The 25274-nt window shown below is 47.3% G+C and overlaps 1 protein-coding gene across 1 annotated transcript; it reads left to right on the top strand.

Moving 5' to 3' along the window:
* The first annotated feature begins 31 nt into the window (after window positions 1-31).
* LOC118075426 (cyclin-dependent kinase 4 inhibitor B-like) lies at window positions 32-19014 on the top strand. The gene is made up of 4 exons (XM_088658954.1): window positions 32-285; window positions 1081-1085; window positions 14055-14209; window positions 18619-19014. The coding sequence occupies exons 1-4, from the start codon at window positions 86-88 to the stop codon at window positions 18910-18912; spliced, it is 654 nt and encodes a 217-aa protein (XP_088515080.1). The 5' UTR covers window positions 32-85; the 3' UTR covers window positions 18913-19014.
* Window positions 19015-25274: the final 6260 nt, after the last annotated feature.

Here is a 25274-nt window from a genome sequence, read left to right as displayed (position 1 = left end):
TTCTCCCCCGGATGCCAGAGCGAGCCCAGCCCCCGGGCGCCAAGGAGAATCCGCGTGCGCTCTCCCTTCCAGCTAATCGGGCCCGATGGGCACCCGCGTCAAATGCACCATCCGCTGCGCCAGGCCCAAGAAGCTGCCGCGTCTCCTCAAGCCCCTTCTGGTGAAGCTCATCCGAGATCTCCTGAGGAGCCCGGGCAGGAGAAGGCCGCTCCACCATTCCTTGGTGCTGATCGTGCGGAAGAAGCGATGCCAGCCCGCCGAGCCTGGATCCTCGGCCCGGAGCAGGTAAGGGAATGGGGAAGACGCCTGCGTGCCTGCCTGCCTGCCTCCCCCCCCCCCCCGCTCTCCCTGTGTGTGTGTTTTTTCCTATCTATTCTATAAAACTCCTTTTCCTAGTGAACAAAAGCAAGGAAATTTCCATCGGCCAAGTGAAGTCTCCCCTTTCCCCAAGTAGTGAGCGCACTGTTAGTACTCCTGGAATCTGCTCGCCCTTGTTAGGTTTAGATCTGCGGACATCTTTAATTCGAAAGTAACTCCGTGATGTCCCTTGTCTGGAGTCCTGAAAGGAGCAGACGGCTCATCCGAAATCGTTGGAGGCTTTTGTTGGAGGCTAATTTTACCTTCAAATGCCCCTGAGTGCCTGTGTAGAAAGAGATCTGGAGTATGTTTATCTGTGAGTGATTTATAAATGAGAGATGCCATGTGTTTTGTGTATGGGGGGGGGCTAATTTCCGCGAAAGATGAGACTCGCAGGTAAAACAAACGACAGAAAGATAGATGGATGGCATATATATTTGTACGTTAGAAGCAAAACAATCGGTCGGTCCTCTCCTTATGCACATTCAACTGCATAGATGGCTGCTTAAATGGGGACAAATCATTCTGAGAGAAGAATCTCACAAAAACACTCGTCACCACCAAGCATTCATATCGAGAAATATCCTTAGGGTTGACTAAGGAGTGAAATGAGATTACAGATAATTTGTGTAATATTTCAATGCAAAAGAAATAGGTTGCATTAATAAAAAATAAAAAACAGGCCTCGAAGATCCGGCCTGCTGCTTTGTTTTCTCTTCCTAGATTAGGTAGGCCTGTGTTCATTAAAGCAGCCCTGCACATTCTGAAATTCTCTGTTGTTGTTGGAGACCAGGACATTTAGCCTCTTGCGATAGCCACAATAATTTATATTTCTAGGGTTTGTTTTTGTTTTGTTTTTTTGTAACATAATGTTATTTGGCTGTGAGGGCACTCAAGGGAGTGATTGAACCGTGCAGAGGTGAAAGTGTGTATGTTGAAACTGGGTTGTGTGTGTGTGGAGGAATATTTTCCGAAATCTAGTATCTATCTAAATTACGTTTCTGAGGTGCCAGGAATAGACCTAAAAATGTCAGCTCCTGCCACCCAATTTTCTAACTTTGTTCAAATTTGTTGCTATTGCTATTAAGTACAGCTGCATGTATCCCCCCCCCCCCAAGCCCCGTTATATTGCATGTTGACTTTCACTTTACAAAACTCCTTACGGTACGAAAAATAAAAACTCAATACTGTCCAATGTAGGGACCACTATATAATATTAGAAATGATTATTATTTTTCAAATGGGGCAATATTTATTCCCAATGACATCTGAGCATTAGCTGCGCGAATTAATTTCCCAGAAGAGAGCAAAACGTTATCCTCTCGCCTGGTGTGTGTGGGGGGGGGGCTCCTTCGGAGCGTGGCCTCCTTCTGCGAAACAAAGAAACGTGCAATATTTTGAGGTTTGTTTCGCTGCAAAGCCGATCTCCGAAATTAACTGCCGAAAGCAGCCTTGGAGTCTAACTGACAAGACTATGTATGTTAGCACTAACATAGGATATTTTGAAAGGAAACTGTCACAGTTATTTTACAATTACTTTTTTGTGTATTACTATTCTACAACTATTTCTAAATTCAAATATGCACCATAGATATTCCTTGCGCAATAGGAAGATTTACAGTCTCGTCCCTCGTTTTTGAAGGTACACTGCTTTGGGGTAGTTTTTCAAAAACTTTCTAGAATTTCGTAAAGTAATGAATTCTCTATTCCACTTTAAATAAACTCTCTCTCTCTCTAGTGCGTTCACATAAAAAAAAAAGTTGTAATCATTACGGTCGTTTGCAGAGAATCGCTCGGCAGTTTTTATGGGCCCGAGCCTGCCAAAAGTGTATCATGTCGATCAACACCGTTGGGGCGAGGACAAGGCAAAATTTAGCACTTTGGCCCAGTTTGAATATTAAAACATAAAAGTAAAAATCAACAGGCACTTCCCACGGACTTCATTGTGCTAAAAGTGCAAGCTAAAGAGCAAAGCGAAGAGGGAAATGGTTGAGCTAATAACTTGGAATAACTGCATTGCTTCGTGGTTGCCTGGTTCGCCTTCTGGCCATTGCTGATTTAGAACGGCAATGTTGATGGTCTATCTTCAACCCACTCCCCTCTGCAACAGGTTTTATTATAATGGGGAACCGTTATTTTCTCAACTCTGACTAGAATTAGCGGTCACCAAAGCAGCAAGTTTGCGGCACAATCCCACGCGCATTTACTCAGAAGTAAGTGGTTCTGAAATCATTCGGGTTTTCCTGCGCGGATCATGCTACGAGGCATTTATTGCACCCCACCCCTGTGCACGCTCACGCTGTACCCTATGCATACAACCCTATGCACTTTTACACGGGCGTAAGCGCTGCTGAATGCCCTAGGCCTTTCTTCCGATTAAGCACATAGGAGCCCAGTAAGCATTTTAGAGTGCTGCGAGATTCTTCGCTGCAGTAGAGGAATTGGATTTCCCCCCTTGGAAGCTACTGGATTCCTGTTACAGCTATGCCCCTCCTCAGAATTCCGACGATGGTAACTTCCTCAGGAAAAAAGCTGGAGTGCAAACCAGATGCGTTTGCATCTGTTGTAGCTCAGTGCGCTCTGGTCAGTCCAGTTCTCTGCAGACCTAGGCCACCCTTAAAGCCCCCCCCCATCTTCGGATCCCGCCCAGTTTGCCCGCCTTACAACGCAATCCTGAGCCACCATCCCAGAGTGTTCAGTGAGAATTACTCCCTCGTAAGCCTGGGTTGGGCCTTTGCATTCCTGAGAAGTAAGGCTGCAATCTTACTCCCACGTAAATAGGGTTAAAACTGCAGCCTTAGCGCTGCTCACCCAGGAGTAAACCCGCTTTGACTTCAGTAGGACTTACTTATGAGTAAACATACTTCTGAACATAGGACAGGGCTCCACAGGCCTGCGTCCCGCAACAACTGAACCAACAGGATCGCTGCTGCTGATCAGCTGGCGCGGCTGGCCCGACGAGCCTTCCTAATGGTTCCGATCCAAAGTCCGCGCGCAGCGCATCCCGCTCTCAAAAGAGCGCACGGAGCGAAAGAGGCGCGTTTGGAGCAAACAGTGTCACCCCATTCACTTCTGCAGAGTGCTCTCTGGTGGGGAGGGGGCTCGAGGGGGGCTCGTTGCAGGTGGGAGAGAGAGGTGCGCGGCTCCCTTTGCCAGCCTCGGGAATCTGTCCGAATTCCGGGGAGCGGGGCCCAGCATTTGGAGTGGAGGAAGGCGAGGAGCAAGGATGCCGGCGGGTCTGCATACAGAACGAGCCACGGGTAAAAGAAACACGCCCGTGCGCATCCTTCTGGTCATTGTGAGACCTGTGAAAGGCGAGGGGCGGCGTGTGGCCTTGCAGGAGGTTTCCTGCAGGATCACGCGCACCCAGGGGACTTGGCAGTCCCCGCCTACTCCCACCCAATCATTCTATGACACCTGTATGGGGAGATGGGGAATTGTTGGGGGGGGGACACAGGCAACCGGCCCTGCTACTGGTTTCTAAGAGGGTTGATCCTGTTAGCAGAGGAATTGAAAACAGGAACTTGGGAGATTTTAGAAATGAAGTCATTGCTGAACGAGGTAGACGAGTGAGCTCCTGAGAGAATAAACACCACTATCACATACTCTCTCTGTGTGTGTAGGAAGTTGCGCAATCCTCTCTTGCAAACAACATGTCCTCCCTCCTTGCCTTCAGGAGGATCAAAATGGAGCACAGCTCATCTTTTATTAGAATTGTTTTAATATGAAAAATAAAAGTAAGGTTTTCGAGAGTGGGCCTGGAACTAATATTGGGACAATAAACTATGAAAAAGCAGGAAAGGGTCCCTTCTTAAACGTATTGGGAGTGGGTTTTAATTAATTAATTTTACTTATTTACTCCTAGAATGCATTAAGCTGATTGTAGCGGTGTGCCTCAGTTTCCCCGTCTGCAAACAGCGAGAGAGGAAGAGGCCATATTTCAACCGCGCCTGCGTGAGTTTACGGAGATGGTCAGCGAAGCCGCCTTTGTCTGGGATCCTGCGATCCTCTCATACACTGAAAAGCAAAGGCTGCTGATTTTACTCTCAAATATATGTGCAAGGTGGCAGAGAACCCCTTTCTTGTGAAAATCTTCACTCTCTGGCTCCCTTTCTCCAGAGCAGTCTCGATAAGGTGAATCGCGTTAGCTGTGGGATTAATAGAAGGAAGATCAGGTCGAGAAAAACCAAATGAACCACCCAATGAATGGCAAAGAAGAGGGGCGGTCCTCGCCCCTCAAAGGAGCTCCTTCCGACACGCAGCGCATCGCATCGCCAGGTGTGGCTGGGAGAGACACCCTCCTTGAAACCCCTGATATCTGCTGCCAGTCAGTGTTGGGCAATACCGATCTATATATTGACCAATATTTCCAAAAAACAGCAAGGAGAGACAAGAGGGTCTTCTTAAATGAGCAATGCAAAGAAATAGAGGAAAACAATAGAATGGGGAAAACCAGAGATCTGTTCAAGAAAATTGGAGATATGAAAGGAACATTTCGTACAAAGATTACCATAATCAAGGACAAAAGTGGTAAGGACCTAACAGAAGCAGAAGACATCAAGAAGAGGTGGCAAGAATACACAGAGGAATTATACCAGAAAGATATGGAGATCTCGTACACCTCAGGTAGTGTGGTTGCTGACCTTGAGCCAGACATCTTGGAGAGTGAAGTCAAATGGGCCTTAGAAAGCATTGCTAATAACAAGGCCAGTGGAAGTGATGATATTCCAGCTGAACTGTTTAAAATTTTAAAAGATGATGCTGTTAAGGTGCTACACCCAATATGCCAGCAAGTTTGGAAAACTCAGCAATGGCCAGAGGATTGGAGAAGATCAGTCTACATCCCAATTCCAAAGAAGGGCAGTGCCAAAGAATGCTGCAACTACCGCACAATTGCGCTCATTTCACACGCTAGCAAGGTTATGCTTAAAATTCTACAAGGCAGGCTTAGGCAGTATGTGGACCGAGAACTCCCAGAAGTGCAAGCTGGATTTCGAAAGGGCAGAGGAACCAGAGACCAAATAGCAAACATGCGCTGGATTATGGAGAAAGCTAGAGAGTTCCAGAAAAACGTCTACTTTTGCTTCATTGACTATGCAAAAGCCTTTGACTGTGTCGACCACAGCAAACTATGGCAAGTTCTTAAAGAAATGGGAGTGCCTGATCACCTCATCTGTCTCCTGAGAAATCTCTATGTGGGACAAGAAGCTACAGTTAGAACTGGATATGGAACAACTGATTGGTTCAAAATTGGGAAAGGAGTACGACAAGGTTGTATATTGTCTCCCTGCTTATTTAACTTATATGCAGAATTCATCATGCGAAAGGCTGGACTAGATGAATCCCAAGCCGGAATTAAGATTGCCGGAAGAAATATCAACAACCTCAGATATGCAGATGACACAACCTTGATGGCAGAAAGCGAGGAGGAATTAAAGAACCTTTTAATGAGGGTGAAAGAGGAGAGCGCAAAATATGGTCTGAAGCTCAACATCAAAAAAACCAAGATCATGGCCACTGGTCCCATCACCTCCTGGCAAATAGAAGGGGAAGAAATGGAGGCAGTGAGAGATTTTACTTTCTTGGGCTCCTTGATCACTGCAGATGGTGACAGCAGTCACGAAATTAAAAGACGCCTGCTTCTTGGGAGAAAAGCAATGACAAACCTAGACAGCATCTTAAAAAGCAGAGACATCACCTTGCCGACAAAGGTCCGTATAGTTAAAGCTATGGTTTTCCCAGTAGTGATGTATGGAAGTGAGAGTTGGACCATAAAGAAGGCTGATCGCCGAAGAATTGATGCTTTTGAATTATGGTGCTGGAGGAGACTCTTGAGAGTCCCATGGACTGCAAGAAGATCAAACCTATCCATTCTTAAGGAAATCAGCCCTGAGTGCTCCCTGGAAGGACAGATCGTGAAGCTGAGGCTCCAATACTTTGGCCACCTCATGAGAAGAGAAGAATCCTTGGAAAAGACCCTGATGTTGGGAAAGATTGAGGGCACTAGGAGAAGGGGACGACAGAGGACAAGATGGTTGGACAGTGTTCTCGAAGCTACCAACATGAGTTTGACCAAACTGCGGGAGGCAGTGCAAGACAGGAGTGCCTGGCGTGCTCTGGTCCATGGGGTCACGAAGAGTCGGACACGACTAAACGACTAAACAACAACAACAACAACAAATATTGACCAATGGCCTGACTCTGTATGAGGCAGTTCCTGCGTTCCCGGGTGTCTCTCCTCTTTAAAGCGCAATCCAGCACGGATGGGTAGGTCTGTGATCACTTTCACCTATGCCCTGACTCTTTGCACCCTGGTCCAAAACGCGTCTCCTAATTCCCTGCACTTCTAGGGGGCTAATTTCCAAGTGACCGACGCGAACAGGGCGCTGGGCGACCTGGCTGCGAATGAAGGGCATTTTAAACCAATGCCGTTCACTGCGGAGCGAACCTCGCCTGGATCAGGCTCTCAGAGTCTTTGCGCTCGCTCTGGTCCCAGCAGCCCCTTATGGTGAATAGGCTTCCTCGCGAGAAAAGGGAAAACTTGACAGCTATGGCGCAGACTACAGATAAACCCTGCCATCCGAGTAGCTTGATGCGCTTTAAACCCCATTTTTGTAGGCCCGGAAAGCCCAAACACTTGGGACGAGTGTTCCTTGGGTGTTAATCCCATTTGATGATGATGATGATAATTTAGTATAAATTGATGGCAAGGTGTGTGGGGGGGGGACTCAAAGCCACTGTCTCCCCCCCCTCACCTGAAGATAATATTTCTTTTCTTTATTACAAATTGCTTGCTCTTCCTTAAATTCATATACTGTTTTACACTAAAAAGCTCTCAGAATATCCCACAATTAAGAAGACTTGATGAAATAAAATATAAAACATCAAATAATCAAACAGCATTTAGAAAGTAGGCAGTAAATAAGGAACAATTTGGTTTAAAACATTTCAACAGAGGCACCATCGTCTTTAGAGCTCCTGATGAACTTCACCAGGCTAAACGCGTTTACTTTGGGGCTGCTATTCCCCCGGCAATTGACAAGGCGGACCATTTTGAATGAAGGCAGTTCGGTTGTTTCCCATGCCTGAAGACTCTTCCTTTCCTCTCTCCAAAACCAAGGCTGTGTAGGGAAGCGCTTGTTTTTGCTTTCGTTTTCTTTTTTCCATTTAAAATTTAAGCTCTCAAACTCACTCGGCTGGAGAGAGGCCTAGTGCCTCAACTCAAACCTTTCTCTCCAGGGAGGCCTAGGAGCTAAACTAGACATCGCACCGCATCCCGGGACGGAGTGCCGCGCTCGTTCCCACAACCCCTTTTTGGAATTCGCTGGGTTGGCGGTTGGGTTAGATAGATTGAGACGCGAAAGGCGCGAATTCTAGGAGACGGGCCTCTTGGCCATGTATAACTTAATGGCCCTGTTTGGAGAGTTCAAAGGACGCCGGGCTCTGCCAGGGGTTGGGACACGCAAGAGGCAAAGCGTGGATCTTCTTCTTCTTCTTCGGCGATCCCTTGTAGCCGAGTAAGCTTGTCTTCCATGAACATGGTTTTAACAGGGTGTCCCTAGGTGACTGTGGAGGCCAGTTCTGGATCCTCACGTCCTTCCACAGTGGGGACATTGGTTTCCAGGTGGGAGTTGATCATGGTGAGGGTTTGCCAAGCATGTTTTCCTCTTAGCACGTTTCTCCCTTGCATCCTGAGTTTGAGTGTCTTCAAAGCCCAGGACACCTTTTGGTAAAGGCTGTTCTCCAATTGGAGCGCTCGCAGGCCAGTGTTTCCGAATTGTCGGTGTTTATACTACATTTTTTAAAGATTTGCCTTGAGACAGTCTTTAAACCTCTTTTGTTGACCACCAGCATTACGCTTTCCGTTTTTAAGTTCGGAATACAGTAGCCCAGTTGCTTTGGAAGACGATCATCAGGCATCCGCACAACATGACCAGTCCAACGAAGTTGATGTTGAAGAATCATTGCTTCGACTCTGGTGATCTTTGCTTCTTCCGGTACACTGGCATTGCCTCCCTGGCTTGTTTGTGGGTTTTTCGCTGTTGGAAACGAGTGCCTCTTACTTTAGAGACGCTAGGCAGCCCTTCATATATAATTAATCTGCCTGTAGGTAGGTATGGGCGTCGCCAGGATTTATGTTATTGGGGGGGGCAGAACCTCAGTTAAGTATTTTTATTGATTTACTTTATTCACTTGCACCCCTCGCCTAGGCCAAGTATGTTGGGTGATAAAGATCATCATATTCTGCCCACTTCCTCTGGGGAGCTGAAGAGACCTTTCAGGCCTCTCTCATTGGCAGATGAGCGTTTCAGATGCCTTAGGAAATTCCCCAGTAATTGCCACTGCTGAAGGGTCCCACCTAGGATATAACCATAAAAACACCCCCTTGTTAATGGGCATTCCCATTCAAATAGTTTGCGTGCGCCATGTCATGTGATCGATTATGTGGGGCGGGGCTTACCCGCCCCCTCCCATATTTTATTAAAGTTGGCACCCCTGGCGTTATTGTGGGGTGTGGGGTGTGGCTGGGGGTTGCGAGCGAGGGGGGTAACTTTTTCTTTGCGGACTGCTGAAGCGCCCACCTTAAGACCCAAGGTGAAGCGGTTTGAGTTTCCAGAAAAGGCAATTGAGAGGTGTCATGAAAGAAGTTTTATGGAGTTAAACGTGGCATGGAGAAAGGGAAAATAGGAAAGTTTTTTCCCCCTCCTTGACACCAGAACTCGTGGACATGCAATGAAGCTGAATTCGGGGAGATTCGGGCCATAGCTGCCAAGTTTTCCCTTTTCTCGCGAGGAAGCCTATTCAGCATAAGGGAAAATCCCTTAAAAAAAGGGATAACTTGGCAGCTATGGTTCGGGCCCGGATACAGCGCTCGGTGGTCCAACTAGGGAACTGGCTCCTGCAGGAGGCCGTGAGATCGCCACCAACTTGGATGGCTTCAAAAGACGATTAGACAAGTCCAGGGCGGAGGGGCGGAACGATGGCAACCGTAGCTGCCACGATGGCTCGGCTCTGCCTCCATCTTCAGAGGCAGCAAAGCTTCAGAAGACCAGTTGGTGGAAACCATAGGAGGGGAGAGGGCTCTGGTGCTCAAAACCTGCTTGAAGGTTTCTCATTGGCTGGTTAATGTGAGAACAGGATGCTGGACGGGGTGGGAGACTGGCCTGATCCAGCAGGCTCGTGTGTGTGTGTGTGTGTGTGTGTGTTTGTAAACTACAAGTATCCCTTGGAATAACCCGAGCCACAGGTTCAATGGCATGGGCATAACCAGGAATTATTTTAAGGGGGCAGGCTTTATTGGGTGGGTAGCAGAACTTTATTTTGGGGGGGCGGGCAGCTGCCCCTGCCCCCCCCCCGGTTATGCCCATGACCTGTGATCCGCCTGGCAATGGATGTGACCCTCCTCCTCTCCCCTCACCCTCCTCTCGACGTGGAGCCCCTGCAAAGTCCTGAAAGCTTCCGCCTTCAAGGCTGCAGCAGGAGGATGGGAGCTGTCCGGACGCCGAAGGCGAGCACGATTTCGAAAGGTATTTTCTACTCTTAATATAGGCCTACTTGAAAAAAAAGCTACAGGATCCTTTTGTCACAACAACACACTACACAGTTCTCTTGCAGACACACCAGTGTGGGACTACCAAGTTTGGGAATTACTGATTTAAGAGTATTAACAAAACGCGTGGACGCCACATTAGCCCGAAAGCGAACTCTAGATTCTTTCCCAGAAGATCTTTGCTGCTGAAGGATGGTGGCAAACGTATTTCTAATGCAGCCTTTTGAGCAAAGAATGCTAAATTAACGAGGACAAATCATATTTTTTGCTGTTGGCTAAGAACTTGGCAAATTTACTTTGGGCGTGCATTCAGAACCCGCACCAAATATGTGCGGCAGAGTAGACAATTCATTTTACTTCGGGGCAGTTTAGAGAACTGCATGGTTTATAATTCATCACCTCCCTGCTCTCCCCCCTCCCCCAATTCACAGAAATGTTCGCAAAGGAAAAATATTAATACGTAGGAGCTTCTCAGAGGTTAAAAAGTGTGATTTCTTCAATCACGTTTGAAATTTGTTTGTGAATTCACAGAACCAGGGAATTGTAAGGTTGGAAAGGACTCTGAGGGTCTGAAATGCCGAGGGTCGTCCAACCTCTGTTTAAACACAATCCAATGAAGGAGAGTCCAACACCTTCGGAGGAAGTCCGTTCCGCTGTCCAACAGCTCTTACTGCCAAAAGGTTTTTCCAGATGTTTAGACAGAATCTTCTTTTTGTAATTTGAATCCATTGCTTCCGGTCCTACCCACCTGAGCAGCAGAAAATAAACTTCCTCCATCATCCACGATCGGACAGGTATTTGGAGATGGTTATCATATCACCCCTCAAAATGCTCCGAGGTGTTTTATGGAAAGCAATCTAAAATTTGGGATTAAACAAACAAACAAACACAAAACTTTGGAACCCTCCTCCAGCCTAAAGCTAAACAACGAAAAAGTCAGGCAATCAGATTTATTTTAGCAAAAATGCAAACGAGTATCTATTGAGGTACCCTAATCGGTCTCTAGCACACGGGATCACATGTTGGGCGATGAAATCTTTTCTCATCCCTTGGGCTCCTGAAGCAAAGCCTGTGCTGTTTTGTCTATCCCCATTCGGCTTTCCCTCTGCTCTTCAAGAAAGGAGCTCTAGCGAGTCCACCCTGCTCACTGAAGTCACAGCGCGATTTTATACACCTCTACTCAGAAGTAAGCTCCACTGAGTTCAATGGGACTTACTCCCAGGTAAGTGCGTATAGCGTTCAGCCTAAGGAAGTTGCTTTGAAATCACTCGGCGTGTGGAGAAGCCTGGAGATGCATTTACCACAAGGAAGCCTGGGGAGGGGGAGGAGGAGAGAAATTTAGGGAAAGCCACTGAGAACTTGGGGACTTCTGATTCATTTTGTGGACCCTAATAATGGAGCTCTCTAGCAGTCGTCCTTGGTCTTTGCCCCATTTTATCCGCAAAAAACCCTGCGGGGTAGGCTAGGGTGAAATGTAGCGGTCAAGTGGTATACACGTGCACACACACACACACACACACGTGTACACAAACACAAGTACACATTAGTCGCAGTAGTAATTATATCCTGCCGTTTTCCGAAGCTGGGATTCAACGTGGTTTCGTGGAGTGGCTTTTTTTCTTCATCCTAGACGCTCTCCACGCCCCCAGCAACAGAAACAGAATCGTCAAGAAAAGGAGGGAGGAAAGCAAATGGGGGCGCAGTGTGGAAAGAGTAGTGGCGGGAGATTTAGAGGGGGGGTAGGCACGCTCGTGTAGAGAGAGAAAAAAAACAGTCCCGTTGAGCTCATTGGAAACCTGAGCGGCCACCACCTGTGGGCATCTTGGCTTGGATCCTGGGACATTGTTGCAAGGATAAGGGACGGCGCCCTTCCAGATTTGTCTGGACTCCCAACGCCCATAAGCCCTAGTACCCAGCATGACCAAGGGACGGGGGTGGTGGTACACCTGCAGGGTCAGAGGCTGCCCATCCCTGCATCCTCGGCCTGCTAAGCAACTTTACTTCGGAGTAAATCTCGCCGAGTTTAGTGCAGGCGCCTTCCGATGGCGCTTCGGCCATTGCATTGCGTGTGGTTGCTTGGAAAGCAAATCTCGCTGCCTGCTTCCGTGAGATTTCCTCCGACATCATCGCTCATAGAACTATAGCCATGCATAGAGGATGTTCTGAACATTGATGCGTCTTTTTCTTAGATTCTCAGTTCTATGCATGGTGCTATTATTATTTAGATTTATAGTCCAGCCCTTCAGCCAGAACTCCTCCAGGGTGGTAAATTAAAATCCTTTTGCTGTTGTTTAGTCGTTTAGTCGTGTCCGACTCTTCGTGACCCCATGGACCATAGCAGAAGAAATAATTTAAACATAAAATCATTAGGGGGGGGGAGAGAAACTGTCGGCAAAGGAATATGGCTCTTTATATCAGCTGAAGCTGTGTATGATCTGAGAGTCAGCCTCATTGAACTTGCTTCTGCGCAAGCAAGTATAAAGATTTAGTCCGCTGCTTCATATTGAGGGAGCTCTCCCGGGCAAGGATTCCCAGCTCTAAGACTTGGGTCCAAGTGCATGAGGCTATGAGATGTCTTGTGTCTAAAATGGCTTTGCTTTACCAATGAGCGGCTAGAAGCAGGCGCAACACTTCTGGGGGGAGGAAGAGGAAGGGAGATGGGGAGAATCCGGCTTCCATTCATAACTTGATTCCCACCCCTTGCATATCCATCTATCATCTATCTATCTCTATCTCTATCTACATTGTGCAATTCTTTTTAAAAAATATATTTTACTAAATTTTCAAAAGTTTAACGTATGATCCTCTTGTTAGCTCAGTTGGTTAAAGCACGGTACTGATGACGTCAAGCTTGCCGGTTCGAACCCCGTATGGGACAGCTGCATATTCCTGCCTTGCAGAGGGTTGGACTTGATGATCCTCAGGGTCCCTTTCTACTCCACAAATCTATGTTTCTATGATATACACTCCAATACATAATAATTTTTCTTTCTGTTTGGTGGACTTCCCAACCCGTTTTCCATGGTGTTTCTTTTCTATCTCTTATGGCATGACAACAATACTTTAATCTCTAATTCCTTCTGTTGCACATAGTTCGAATCCTGCTCGCGAATCCATCCATACAGCCATTCCGCAGTTTCTTTACGGTCTGGAAGGGCTGCAGAAGGAGTGAGATGGAAGTCTGCAGCCCTGTGCAGGGAGAATTATTTGCAAGTGGAAGGGCTCTGAGGGTAGAGAATGAATCGAGACTTCCCTTTTACTCGCCAGAAAGGACACTTGCGCTTTTCGAGCTCATCTCATCTAAGTCCACAAAGCACACACACCCCAATGCATCTAGGCATCTAGAGACAGCAATCTAGGCGCGGCAATGCAGTGAGACTTTAAAAAGGCACCGTCACTACAGCTTGTCACTATAATATATCTAACGGTCCAAAGGCTCAAGTAACGTGTGTCAACATTTAAAGGTAAAAGGACCCCTGACCGTTAGGTCCAGTCGCGGACGACTCTGGGGTTGTGGCGCTCTTCTCGCTTTATTGGCCGAGGGAGCCAGCATGACCAAGCCGCTTCTGGCGAACCAGAGCAGCGCACGGAAAGCCGTTTACCTTCCCGCTGGAGCGGTACCTATTTATCTACTTGAACTTTGACGTGCTTTCCAACTGCTAGGTGGGCAGGAGCTGGGACCGAGCAACGGGAGCTCACCCCCTCACGAGGATTCGAACCACCAACCTTCTGAAGAGGTGTGCATGCACAGGAAAGCTCATACCAATGACAAACTTAGTTGGTCTCTAAGGTGCTACTGGAAGGAATTTTTTTATTTTGTTTCGCCAACCTCCTGGTGATCGGCAAACCCTAGGCTCTGTGGTTTAGACCACAGAGAGCATAAAACTCGTAAAACTCTAAAACTCTGTAAGAAAACAGCTTGGCAATGCCACCCGCATCCCCTCCCTCCCTCGAGCCGAGCTCTGCAGGCTTGGGGCGTTACCAAGCAGGGCCAAGAACTCTCTCTGAATGCGCGCCTGTCATTTGCTGTCAGGTGGGGGGGAGGGGGCGGGCGCTCGCTTTAGTTCCTGCACCCAATCGGATCAGAGGAGAGGTGCGCGCACGGGAGCCGCGCAGGCCACGAGGCACAAAGGCACCGCCATCTGAGACGCTCTCCGCATGGAACCGAGCGCTGCGGTGACGCAGCTGGCCAACGCGCTCACTCGCGCGGCCGCGGAAGGGAACGTGGCACAAGCGCGCAGGCTGCTGGATGCGGGAGCGGACCCCAATGGCCTGAACTGCTTTGGCAGGAGTGCGATCCAGGTAGTGGTCACGGCGGAACAGGCTGCCTGTCTGACAATGAAAGGGGGAAAAAAGCGCTCCAACCGCGGCTTTCTGTCTTTAGTGCGGGCACGCATCTGGTGCGCAAAGCGGGCTTGGAAACGTTGCAATGGGTCGGGAAAGGGCACCAGGGGTAATAGAAAAGCGAGAGAATGGGGGGGGGAGAGATCTGTGAGCTGACCTCTGCTGCTGTAAACAAAGATTTTGGAGACAGCTTTAGGAAATTACGCATAAAAGAATTTTTTTCTTTCGCGAGATTTTTCTCCGTCTACAGCAGGATTTGCACGCGCGCGCACACGCACACTCCTATAACGTTTCTAAATAGCATATCTCTGCTAAGAGCCTTCTGAAATATATTTCCGCTTCAAAGGATTCCTTCAAAGTTATATCCGCTTTCGTTTATGACGAGATATATCCTCTCCTCCTCAGCGAATCCCCATATTAAATAGCAATCATTATCTTCTTTTAAGGAGTCGTTTGGGACGTGCGCTTTCTCTAACGTACATTGGTCTTCAGCACGTTGCTTTGCGGGGAGGGCACGTGCCCGGGAAATAAATAGAATTTCTTAACTGCCTGCGTGAATGTAGCGAGGTCGGAAACGTGAGGCTCTAGCGAGGGGATCGCGCCTTTGAGCAATTCGGGTTGCCTCGCAGCCGTCCCGACGGACCTCCATTTTAATCCGTATTATTCTATCTACATCTCAGCAAAATGCTCTTGCCCACTTCCCCAAATGGCTGGCTTCTCTGTGGATGGCGACTGTTAGAAACACCCAGGAATTGGTGTGAAACCTATTTTTTGCAAAGCTGATTTCTGTATTAATTTGTTGGAGGAGAAACAGACACTTTTACAAAAATAAAATGAAAGGGTGGGGAGCCTGTGAGGCGCAAGCAAGATTGCCCGCGAGGTTTAAGCACTGGAGAAAAATATATACTGTACAGTACTATATTTCCTTTATACAGTAATATTAATCAGAAACCGGAAATGCTCCTAAGAAACATTATAACCAGAAAGGGGAAGGGGGTGTCCAGCTCTCGATCAACGCTTTGTGCAGAAGAGCTGATTCTTAGGCTGCAATCCTGTGTACACTTAGCTGGAAGTAGGACCATACTAAATTCGGTAGTAGCACTTGCTTCTGAGTAGACATGGATAGGTATGCGCTATGAATTAGCTTTTTCTTGATTCTGTTTTTTTTTTTTAAAAAAGACACCTTTAACAACGCGAGTCCGTAGCAGCCCTATTGAATTTAATGGTATCTACTCCTGAGTAAACAGTGCAGGTCAAATTCTATGGTATGCCGGAAGAAACTCAAGTATTTTTGAGAAGATACGTCTAGGCTTGGGCAGGGCAGTAATTTGTTTACCGATTTATTTATTTTCTGCTCCTAACCTTTCTTGCAATTATATAGCTACCGGCGTTGCCAAATGGATCCCACAACTCTTTCCGTCTTTCAAATCTGATAAACGTTCGACTATAAAGTCCCATCAGCTTGTGTCTCAGTATGGAGAAAGAGTGTCCCTCTGTGCTACAGCACAATATTTGCGTGCAAAAAGGTGCCGGGTTTGACTGTCCTGGAGAGATCCCTGACTCAAATTCTGGAGAGTCTTGGTCTAGTCCAACTCCAAATAGACTGCGATCTGCTCACAGTATAAAAAATCTGACAGTGGACCGAAGTTGTTGAGCTTTTTTTATGATGCCCAAGTTGTTTATCACCGAGGGGCCAAAGATCTATCGGGATCTACCAGGAACACCTCGCGATCTACCAGCACCTTTGAGACCAACTAAGTTTGTCATTGGTATCCTATAGGTATCTGAAGAAGTGTGCATGCACACGAAAGCTCATACCAATGACAAACTTAGTTGGTCTTTAAGGTGCTGCTGGAAGGAATTTTTTAAATTTTGTTTCGACTACACGGCTACCTACCTGCGTCTGAATTCCGTTGTGGTTTTCAGTTCGATCCCTTGACGGGGGAGGGTGTAAAACGGAGACTTGACATAAACAAATGTCTCTCTCTTCGGGATTTCTACTCAATCTAACTGAGACCACTCTTAAGTCAATTATTTCGTATTATAACGTAAGAAAAATGTTTTACTTATTTAGAAGCACGGGAAAAGGGTTGCCAGTAGCTGCTCTACAGTCAGCTGAGCGTTCTTAAGCCTCCTCAACTCCGACGGCAGTTCTTAAGCCTCCTCAACTCCGACGGCAGTTCTTAAGCCTCCTCAACTCCGACGATTGACTCAAGGGAGAGACAGCGGTGGATGGATGTTGTTTCTTGATTTCAGTTTGATTATCCAGTTAGTACAAGTGAAATACCAAAATTACTACCATCAGAGACATGCGGTGCTTTCAGAATTATCAAATGGAACTGGGCAATTTATTCTTTTTGACAGGGGTCAAGGGCAGAATCCCTCCAAGGTTGCGCTAAGGTTATCCTGAGCCTGTCCACTTAAAACCATGAAGAGACCTGGCCTGAATAGAGACATTGGGTTCTTATCTCATTATACATGATAAAGCTATTTTTGCCCATCTCACCCCTTGCTTTTTCCGGTAAGACCAATTGCAGTCGTTAATAGTCCTCAACAGGTTTACCACACCTATCAGCCAATCACCCATTCCCACCAGCTTTCTGAGTAATACCTCTCCCCACCCTCTCACTACCTGTATAAGGGTCTGGTGACTTCTGTTTCAGTGTATCTGAAGAAGTGTGCATGCACACGATAGCTCACACCAAGAAGAAACTTAGTTGGTCTCTAAGGTGCTACTGGACATTAAATTTTTTTTAAAAAACATATTTCTATGCCAAAATATTAGTGGAATTTAAGGTTGCAATCCTGCCCTTACAGACCTGGGAGTAAGTCCCACTGAATTTAATAGGATTCTGAGCAGACCTGGTCAGGATTCTGCTGTAAATCTCATTGAACTAGTATACACTTGCCTAGGAGTAAACCCCTTTCTGCTTAATGAGGCTCATTTGGAGAGTGGAGGGTGGTTGTCTATTATTATTATTATTATTATTATTATTATTATTATTATTATTATACCACTCTTCATCTGTAGATCTCAGGGCAGTTCACAATATAAAATTACAATATTAAAAACCATCTGAAGAAGTGTGCATGCACACGAAAGCTCATACCAATGACAAACTTAGTTGGTCTCTAAGGTGCTACTGGAAGAAAAAAAAATTATATATATATTTTTGACTACGCCAGACCAACATGGCTACCTACCTGTAACAAAAACCACAAAGTACACAATAAAAATAAGAACAAAAGCAAACCAATAATCCCCACTCCCACTATTTACATTTTCACCCTGACTTTCCTTAAAGGACCTCAAGGGTGGAGTACATCTCCTCCCTACAACAAGCCTGTGAAGTAGTTTAAGTTGAGAGTGAGTGACTGGCCAAGGTCCCCCAGGGACCTGTGTGTGTGTGTGTGTGTGTGTGTGTGTGTATTTTATTGGGTCACAATAGAACATACAGAGTCTTTGTTTTCAGATACTGATTCAAACAAAATAAAAATTCCTTCCAGTAGCTCCTTAGAGACCAACTAAGTTTGTCATTGCTATGAGCTTTCGTGTGCATGTACACTTCTTCAGAAAGCTCATACCAATGACAAACTTAGTTGGTCTCTAAGGTGCTACTGGAAGGAATATTTTTTTATTTTGTTTCGACTAGGGCAGACCAACACGGCTACCTACCGTACCTGTAACTGATTCAAACAAATCACTCATATTCATAGTGAGACATTCCTGTTACAGGCAATATGGGCTTGAGGAAAAAGAGAAGAGGGGAGAGAGGGGGGGAGGAAAGGGGAAGGAATTAAAATTTCATTATTGTACATAGTATATCAGGAAAGCTTTTGTGTCAGCATCACATAAAGGCGTCCTTTATTTATGGCTGGCTGGGGAGGGGCAGGAGGTCCCAGCGCGTGGTTGTTTGCCATCTGCTTTGTTTGGTGTGGGGGTTGCCTTGATGGGGATTTAAGCCCTCGTTTCCCGGATCCTAGCCTAGCACCCTAACCACTACACCACACTGCCTCTCTTGCACTGTAGCATTGCACTGTCAGTCTGTATCCAACCCCAAGGGCTGACTTATTCTTTCACTCTCTCTGTGGCGCTCGGTGAGCTCCCTTCCACATAGTCAGTACTGTATTATTATTATTACCTCCTGCTATTATTTTGATGCCAAGTCTGGATCCACCCCTTAAGGAGATGAACTCGGAGTAGCTCACAGCAGCCCCACGGTCGTGGGGGTTACCTCCGCTTTAATTCAGAACACCCAAAATGGAAGACATTGAATCGGACCACGCAGCTAGACGCAATCCTAGGCGGAGCGCGGCGCGGCGCTGGCGCCTGACTGACGGCGCATCTCTTCTCCTTTGCCTTGCAGGTCATGAAGCTGGGGGACCCGCGTGTGGCCGAGCTGCTGTTGGAGAGGGGAGCCGATCCCAACATGCCCGATCCCTCCACCGGCTCCTGCCCTGCGCACGACGCGGCCCGGGAAGGCTTCCTGGACACGCTGCGCGTGCTGCGCTCAGGCGGAGCGCGATTCGACCTGCCCGACCGCGGAGGGCGCCTCCCGGTGGACGTGGCTGAAGAGAATGGGCACCGCCACGTCACGCGTTATCTGGCCCGCCCCTGCGGGAGATCTGGGAAGCCCGGAGATAATCCAGCAACGATCTAATGCTATGGCCCCTGTTGCTTATGCATATCCGAGCACTTCTCCCTTGCATTATTTTGCATGGGTCTTCTTTGCCAAAAAATAAATAAAGGGTTTTTGCAGTAAGTTGCCTCTTTCTTTCTTTCTTTCTTTCTTTCTTTCTTTCTTTCTTTCTTTCTTTCTTTCTTTCTTTCTTTCTTTCTTTCTTTCTTTCTTTCTTCTCCTTCCTTCCTTCCTTCCTTCCTTCCTTCCTTCCTTCCTTCCTTCCTTCCTTCCTTCCTTCCTTCTCAGCAACAGCCGAAGGGTCTACTGTTCCCAATGCCTGTTTAAGAGCAAGACACACATGTAGAGAGGGTCCCCCCCCCCTCTTTAAATGCTGCAAAATATATTTTTGTGGGAATGTTCAGGGATGCAGGAGAGGATATATTATTTGAGTATGTTGTTGTTGTTTGGTCGTTTAGTCGTGTCCGACTCTTCGTGACCCCATGGACCATAGCACGCCAGGCACTCCTGTCTTGCACTGCCTCCCGCAGTTTGGTCAAACTCATGTTCGTAGCTTCGAGAACACTGTCCAACCATCTCGTCCTCTGGCGTCCCCTTCTCCTAGTGCCCTCAATCTTTCCCAACATCAGGGTCTTTTCCAGGGAGTCTTCTCTTCTCATGAGGTGGCCAAAGTCTTGGAGCCTCAGCTTCACGATCTGTCCTTCCAGTGAGCACTCAGGGCTGATTTCCTTCAGAATGGATAGGTTTGATCTTCTTGCAGTCCATGGGACTCTCAAGAGTCTCCTCCAGCACCATAATTCAAAAGCATCAATTCTTCGGCGATCAGCCTTCTCGATGGTCCAGCTTTCACTTCCATACATCACTACTGGGAAAACCATAGCTTTAACTAGACGGACCTTTGTTGGCAAGGTGATGTCTCTGCTTTTTAAGATGCTGTCTAGGTTTGTCACTGCTTTCCCCCCAAGAAGAGTATATCCTATTCCAACTTGTGTTAACAAGTTCCACAATTTTAGCAGAGTAACATTCCCCTTTTAAACTCACGCAGCGGATGCCTTGATCAGGTTCGCTAAAACCTTTATAATAATAGTGTCTTGGTATTTCCCCCTTTATTCCCTTCTAAAAGATAAGACACAACAGTCTTCTATAAAAGTATAAAAATAGTTTACTTACATTGCACACCTGCTCATAGTAGGATCCCAGAGGGGCAGACTTAGCAGGGCCGTCTTAAGCATATCGGGCACCCTGGTGCCGTGGTGCGGAGATTGCTCCGGCGCCCCCCGCCCTGTTTCTCACCGCGACTGTCTGGTGGGCACCCAGCCTTGCCTTAGAGCCGGCCCTGAGACTTAGCTTAGAAAAAATTGCATACACCTGGAAACTATTCCATAAGGAGATAGCCCCTTTGTAGAGAGCATCTTAGGCTAAGCAGATGCTGCTTGCTTGAAGCACGAAGTCAGAGAGAGAGATGGGGGCCAGCCTAATGCTTTTGTTTTACCTGCACAGGTAAGGCCACGCCCACCTCTAGTCACATGTAGAGGACATCTGTCCCAGCCCAGGAGAAACAGGAGGTTCCGCCTTGCTTGTCCAGACATCTCCTTCTATGTCCTCTCTAGGGATGTTGTGCTTGACTGCTCTTGTGTTTCACATCCCACAATTTTTTTTGGGGGGGGGGTCAGGCTCACCCTGTTGCTGTCCTTTGTGCCTGCAGTTGCGATGCAAGGCACACATAAAAAAGAGAGTTCCAGTTTAGGGGCAGGAAAAAGGAAGAGTTTATAATACTTAAAATGACTCAGTCGGAATAAGACGGTTGTTCTCCACACCAATCTTGATGTGGATTTTTTGGGATATAATAATAATAATAATAATAATAATAATAATAATAATAATAATAATAAATCATAATATCCTGCCCTTCCCAGTCAAGACCGGGCTCAGGGCGGCTAACAACAAAAATATCAAAACAAGCATAAAAGAAACAATTCAGTTAAAATACAGATTAAATACAATGTTAAAATTCAATTTTAAAATGGGAATATACAAGTTTAAATATCTGTAGGATAAAACCTTAGGGGAGGGTAACACCGGGGTCAGACAGAGTCAGTCCAAAGGCCAAGCAGAACAGCTGTCTTGCAGGCCCTATGAAAAGATGACAACTCCCGCTGGGCCCTAGTCTCCTGAGAGAGAGCGTTCCACCAGGTTGGGGCTAGTACTGAGAAGGCCCTGGTCCTGGTCAAGACCAGTCTAACCACCTTGTGACTCGGGATCTCCAGTATGTTATTATTTGTGGACCATAATGTCCTCTGCGGGGCATACCGGGAGAGGCGGCCCCGTAGGTACGAGGGTCCTAAGCCGCATAAGGCTTTAAAGGTCAAAACCAGCACCTTAAACCTGATCCTGTACTCCACTGGGAGCCAGTGCAGTTGGTAAAGCACTGGATGAATGTGGTCCCATGACTGGGACCCCGTAAGGAGCCTCGCCGCAGCATTCTGCACCCGCTGGAGTTTCTGGGTCAATTTCAAGGGCAGCCCCACGTAGAGCAAGTTACAATAATCAAGCCTAGAGGTGACCATCGCATGGAGAACCCAGGGGGTGTTATTTCATGTAATGCAACTACTTTACCTTCACGTACCCAGGTCTCCGTCACACAAGCCAGGTCAACCCCCAGCGAGATAAAAAAAAGTCTCGCATAGTGGCAGTTTTATTGCCTATGGACCTGGCATTGCACAACACCAGTGACGGAGGCGGATAATCCCTGCTCACCCTACCTTCGGGATGGGGCGTAGATTGGAAGGGATTCGAGCATCACCACATCTCAAAACCCTTTGCCTGTAAAATCTACCCCCACCACCACACCTCCCTCGCCCATCGACAGTGGTGATCCCCAGCCCCATGTCAGCCTCCTCCCTCCTCCCTTCAATGACAGATCTGCCCTAGGCCCAGTCTCTTGAGTCGGAGGGATATAATGGTGATATATAGAATCGGCTGGGCAGACCTCTCGAATAGGTATAAATATAGCCCCTCCCGCCACACCCCAGGTTAAGTTAAAGTGCAGAGTTTGTCCATCAAGGCATCCATCCACTGGGTCCCTCCGTCAATCTTCCCCATGAATGGTTTCTAAAGTGCCAAGTTTGTCCACAAAAACTGAACCATTCCCAGGCTTAGGCTGCACCAGTTCAACTTGGCGCGTTATCAATTTTGGTGTTGGAGGAAGTGTTGGGGGGGGGTATTTCTTCCGGTGTCAGGTATTGACATGCTAACCACTCCTCATTTGATAGAGGCTTTGTTTTGTGATTGGCGTAATAATATTCCAAAGGGGTTGAAGGAGCTAAAAGGAGAATACGTTTTCTTAAAGCCGAAAGTTCGTCAATCAGTGCATCCCGAGACGGCTGAATTTGCTCTAGATTGGCCATCAGGCATTGCCCATTCTTTATAATAAAATCATTTTCTTCCTCATTAAGTGATACAGTATTTGGGATTTTGGGGGCTTATTCTCCTGGAAACGGGTTTTGACAATGTCTGGCTGTGGTGATTTAGGATTATCCTGGAGGAGAGTTTTATTTTTTGCAATGTCTGGCTGTGGTGGTTTAGGGTTTTCCACTTTGCTGGGCTTGTTAGATGGTATTTGAGTTTTCAGGAGCTAACTTCCTGGGTGTAGGTTTTAAGTGTGTCTGGTTGTGATGACCGAAGATTTGTCATACTGCTGGACTCTGTAAAACTAGCTTTGGATCTGCCAGACTTGTAATTCTCTAAAAGTGGTGGAGGAGCTCCAATGTTTCCAAAAAGGTGATTTATCCGCAACCCGGTCCTCAGGAGTTTCTCTCTGTTTGCTAATATTTGCTTAGCTGCCATCCAGTCCTTAAAGGTCACCACTGCTCTGCTATACTGAGGTCCAGTACCGAGGGCCGTCTGGCGGTTCCCTCTTTGAGAGAAGCCAAGTTGCAGGGAACCAGGCAGAGGGCCTTCTCGGTAGTGGCGCCCGCCTTGTGGAACGCCCTCCCATCAGATGTCAAAGAGAAAAACAACTACCAGACTTTTAGAGGACATCTGAAGGCAGCCCTGTTTAGGGAGGCTTTTAATGTTTAATAGATTATTTTATTTCATTTTCTGTTGGAAGCCGCCAAGATGGGCGGGGTATAAATAATAAATTATTATTATTACTAGTGTCATTCAGCCCGTTAGGTAAACGGGCGCTAGAAAAGTGCGGGCACTCTGCACACGCTCAGAGGCGTTGCTGCCCGACAACTGACAATGAGTTTCGGAGCGACCCCCGCTCCTGCCGCTGGGAAAAGGGGGTAGGGAGGCGAGACAAAGGGAAGGGGGCTGAGGGGAAGCCGTGAGCCCCGCTCGTCGTGGAGGCATTTCCCCAGCCGGCCTCCGAAGGGGGCGGAATGAGGCCTGATCTGTATTGGTTTCTGAAGCAAGGGACTGTTGGTAAACTGACACTCATAACGGATCTGGTTGAAACTCAAGCCTGTTCTGAAACTTTTATTGTCCCCATTTACTGTGAGTGGAGGGATGGAAGAGAAGCAGTGTACTGATATGTTGTGTCCATTTACTAAAATCAAGGTATTGCCCCAAGTTTGAAATCTGCAGAACACATTTTTAAAAAGACATTCCCAGTATCTCCCTGAAGGACACGACAGGGACATGTTGTTCCAGAAAGCAGAGAGATAGTTTGACCATATACAAATGCTGTTAATGGCATTTTACATTTTGTGAATTCTGTCCTCCCATAAGTCTCCCAGGCACAGTGGTAGGCTTGTGGCAGATCTGGCTTACCCAGTGGAAGATCAACAAATTTGTCCCTTCCCTCAGTCCCCGCCCTCTCTCTCTCATTCTCCAGGGGAGGCTGGGCTGCGGGAGGGGCAGGAGCGAGTAGAAAGCGCAAAAGCCTTTCCATGTCCACCCTCAAGAAGATTAAAGGACTGGTGGACACCTAGAGTGCTCCTCAGTACTTTTTTAAAAAGGTTTGTCCTACAGAATTTCAGAGGCGACTCTGCCTCAATGTTAGTTATTGAAAAAGTGGTATACTGTTTTTAAATGTTTGTTTAACCATTGCGTGTCCCCAACCTGTAAGGATCCTGGATTTTTTTTTTTGGGGGGGTGCTTCACTTCCTGGAGCGTTCCTCTTTCCCCCCTCTCCTATTGTGGAGGAAAAAAGAAAAGTAAACACCCTCGGGGAGGGAGGGGGAGGGAGAGGAAAGGAAAATGAAGGCATCCCGTTCTATATCTTTGTTTTACAGCAATAAATGGTCAGACATGAAAACACGCACACACAAAAATCCAAGCAGGCACAGCAGCGGATGATGTTAGAGCCGAGATCTGCCTCCTGCCTGGACTTTAATTCGTGGATTTCCCTTAGAGGCCACCTGCTTCATGCAGGATCGGGCTTCAGCGGAGGCTGGGGCTGCCTAAGCCCAGGGGAGCCGGGGTTTCAAAGGCATTTCCTCCTCCGAGCGGCGCTACGGTTTCCTTGCTTCTCAACTTCCCCCAATAACACATCTTCCTTTGCCCCCGCCACTCCGCTCCATGTCCCAACGGCTGTCCAGGGAAATGGGAGGCAGAGGTGGGGGGGGGGGAGAGAGAGCGTGTGCGTCCTGTCTCTCCGTCCAATCCCTGTGTGCCTGGGGGACATGCGCAGTGACCCAGGGACACACGGGACAGTTTGGACGCAGGGACAACTTGGACTTTATTATATAGGATTATTATTATTATTATTAATAATCATATTATATGGAAGAAATGTTACATTTCTAATATTGTCAGTCAATATGCCAGTCAAATACAACATTCTCTATGTGAAAGTCAGTTGGTCTGCTGCTGATAGTGTTAAGTAGTAAATGCTCTCTGATGGAGTCTTTTTAGGACTCACTCATATCTAGTATATAGTTTATGTTATGTAACCTAAGTTTGTACTCAATGAATCTGTCAGTAAAGTAGTTTATCATTCAGATTCATGTTAAACCACAGAGCCTAGGGCTTGCTGATCAGGAGGTCGGCGGTTCGAATCCCCGTGACGGGGTGAGCTCCCGTTGCTTGGTCCCAGCTCCTGCCAACCTAGCAGTTCGAAAGCACGTCAAAATGCAAGTAGATAAATATGTACCGCTCCGGCGGGAAGGTAAACGACGTTTCCGTGCGCTGCTCTGGTTAACCACATGATGGCTGGCCACATGATCCGGAAGCTGTATGCCGGCTCCTTCGGCCAATAACGCGACATGAGCGCCGCAACCCCAGTCGGTTACGACTGGACCTAATAGTCAGGGGTCCCTTTACCTAATTTAATATGGCTATTTTCTTTGGTGTCTCCATAGTATGTAAGTTGCCATCATCTTAAAGCAGCCATAGTCCACATTTTTTTTATTATGGTGGGTGAAATCTCGCTTAAT

The sequence above is a fragment of the Zootoca vivipara genome, chromosome 15 (genome assembly GCF_965207765.1).
Source record: "Zootoca vivipara chromosome 15, rZooViv2.hap1.1, whole genome shotgun sequence".
NCBI lineage: Eukaryota > Metazoa > Chordata > Lepidosauria > Squamata > Lacertidae > Zootoca > Zootoca vivipara.
Note: the sequence above shows the minus strand (reverse complement) of the source record. Positions and strands in the feature narration are given on the sequence as shown.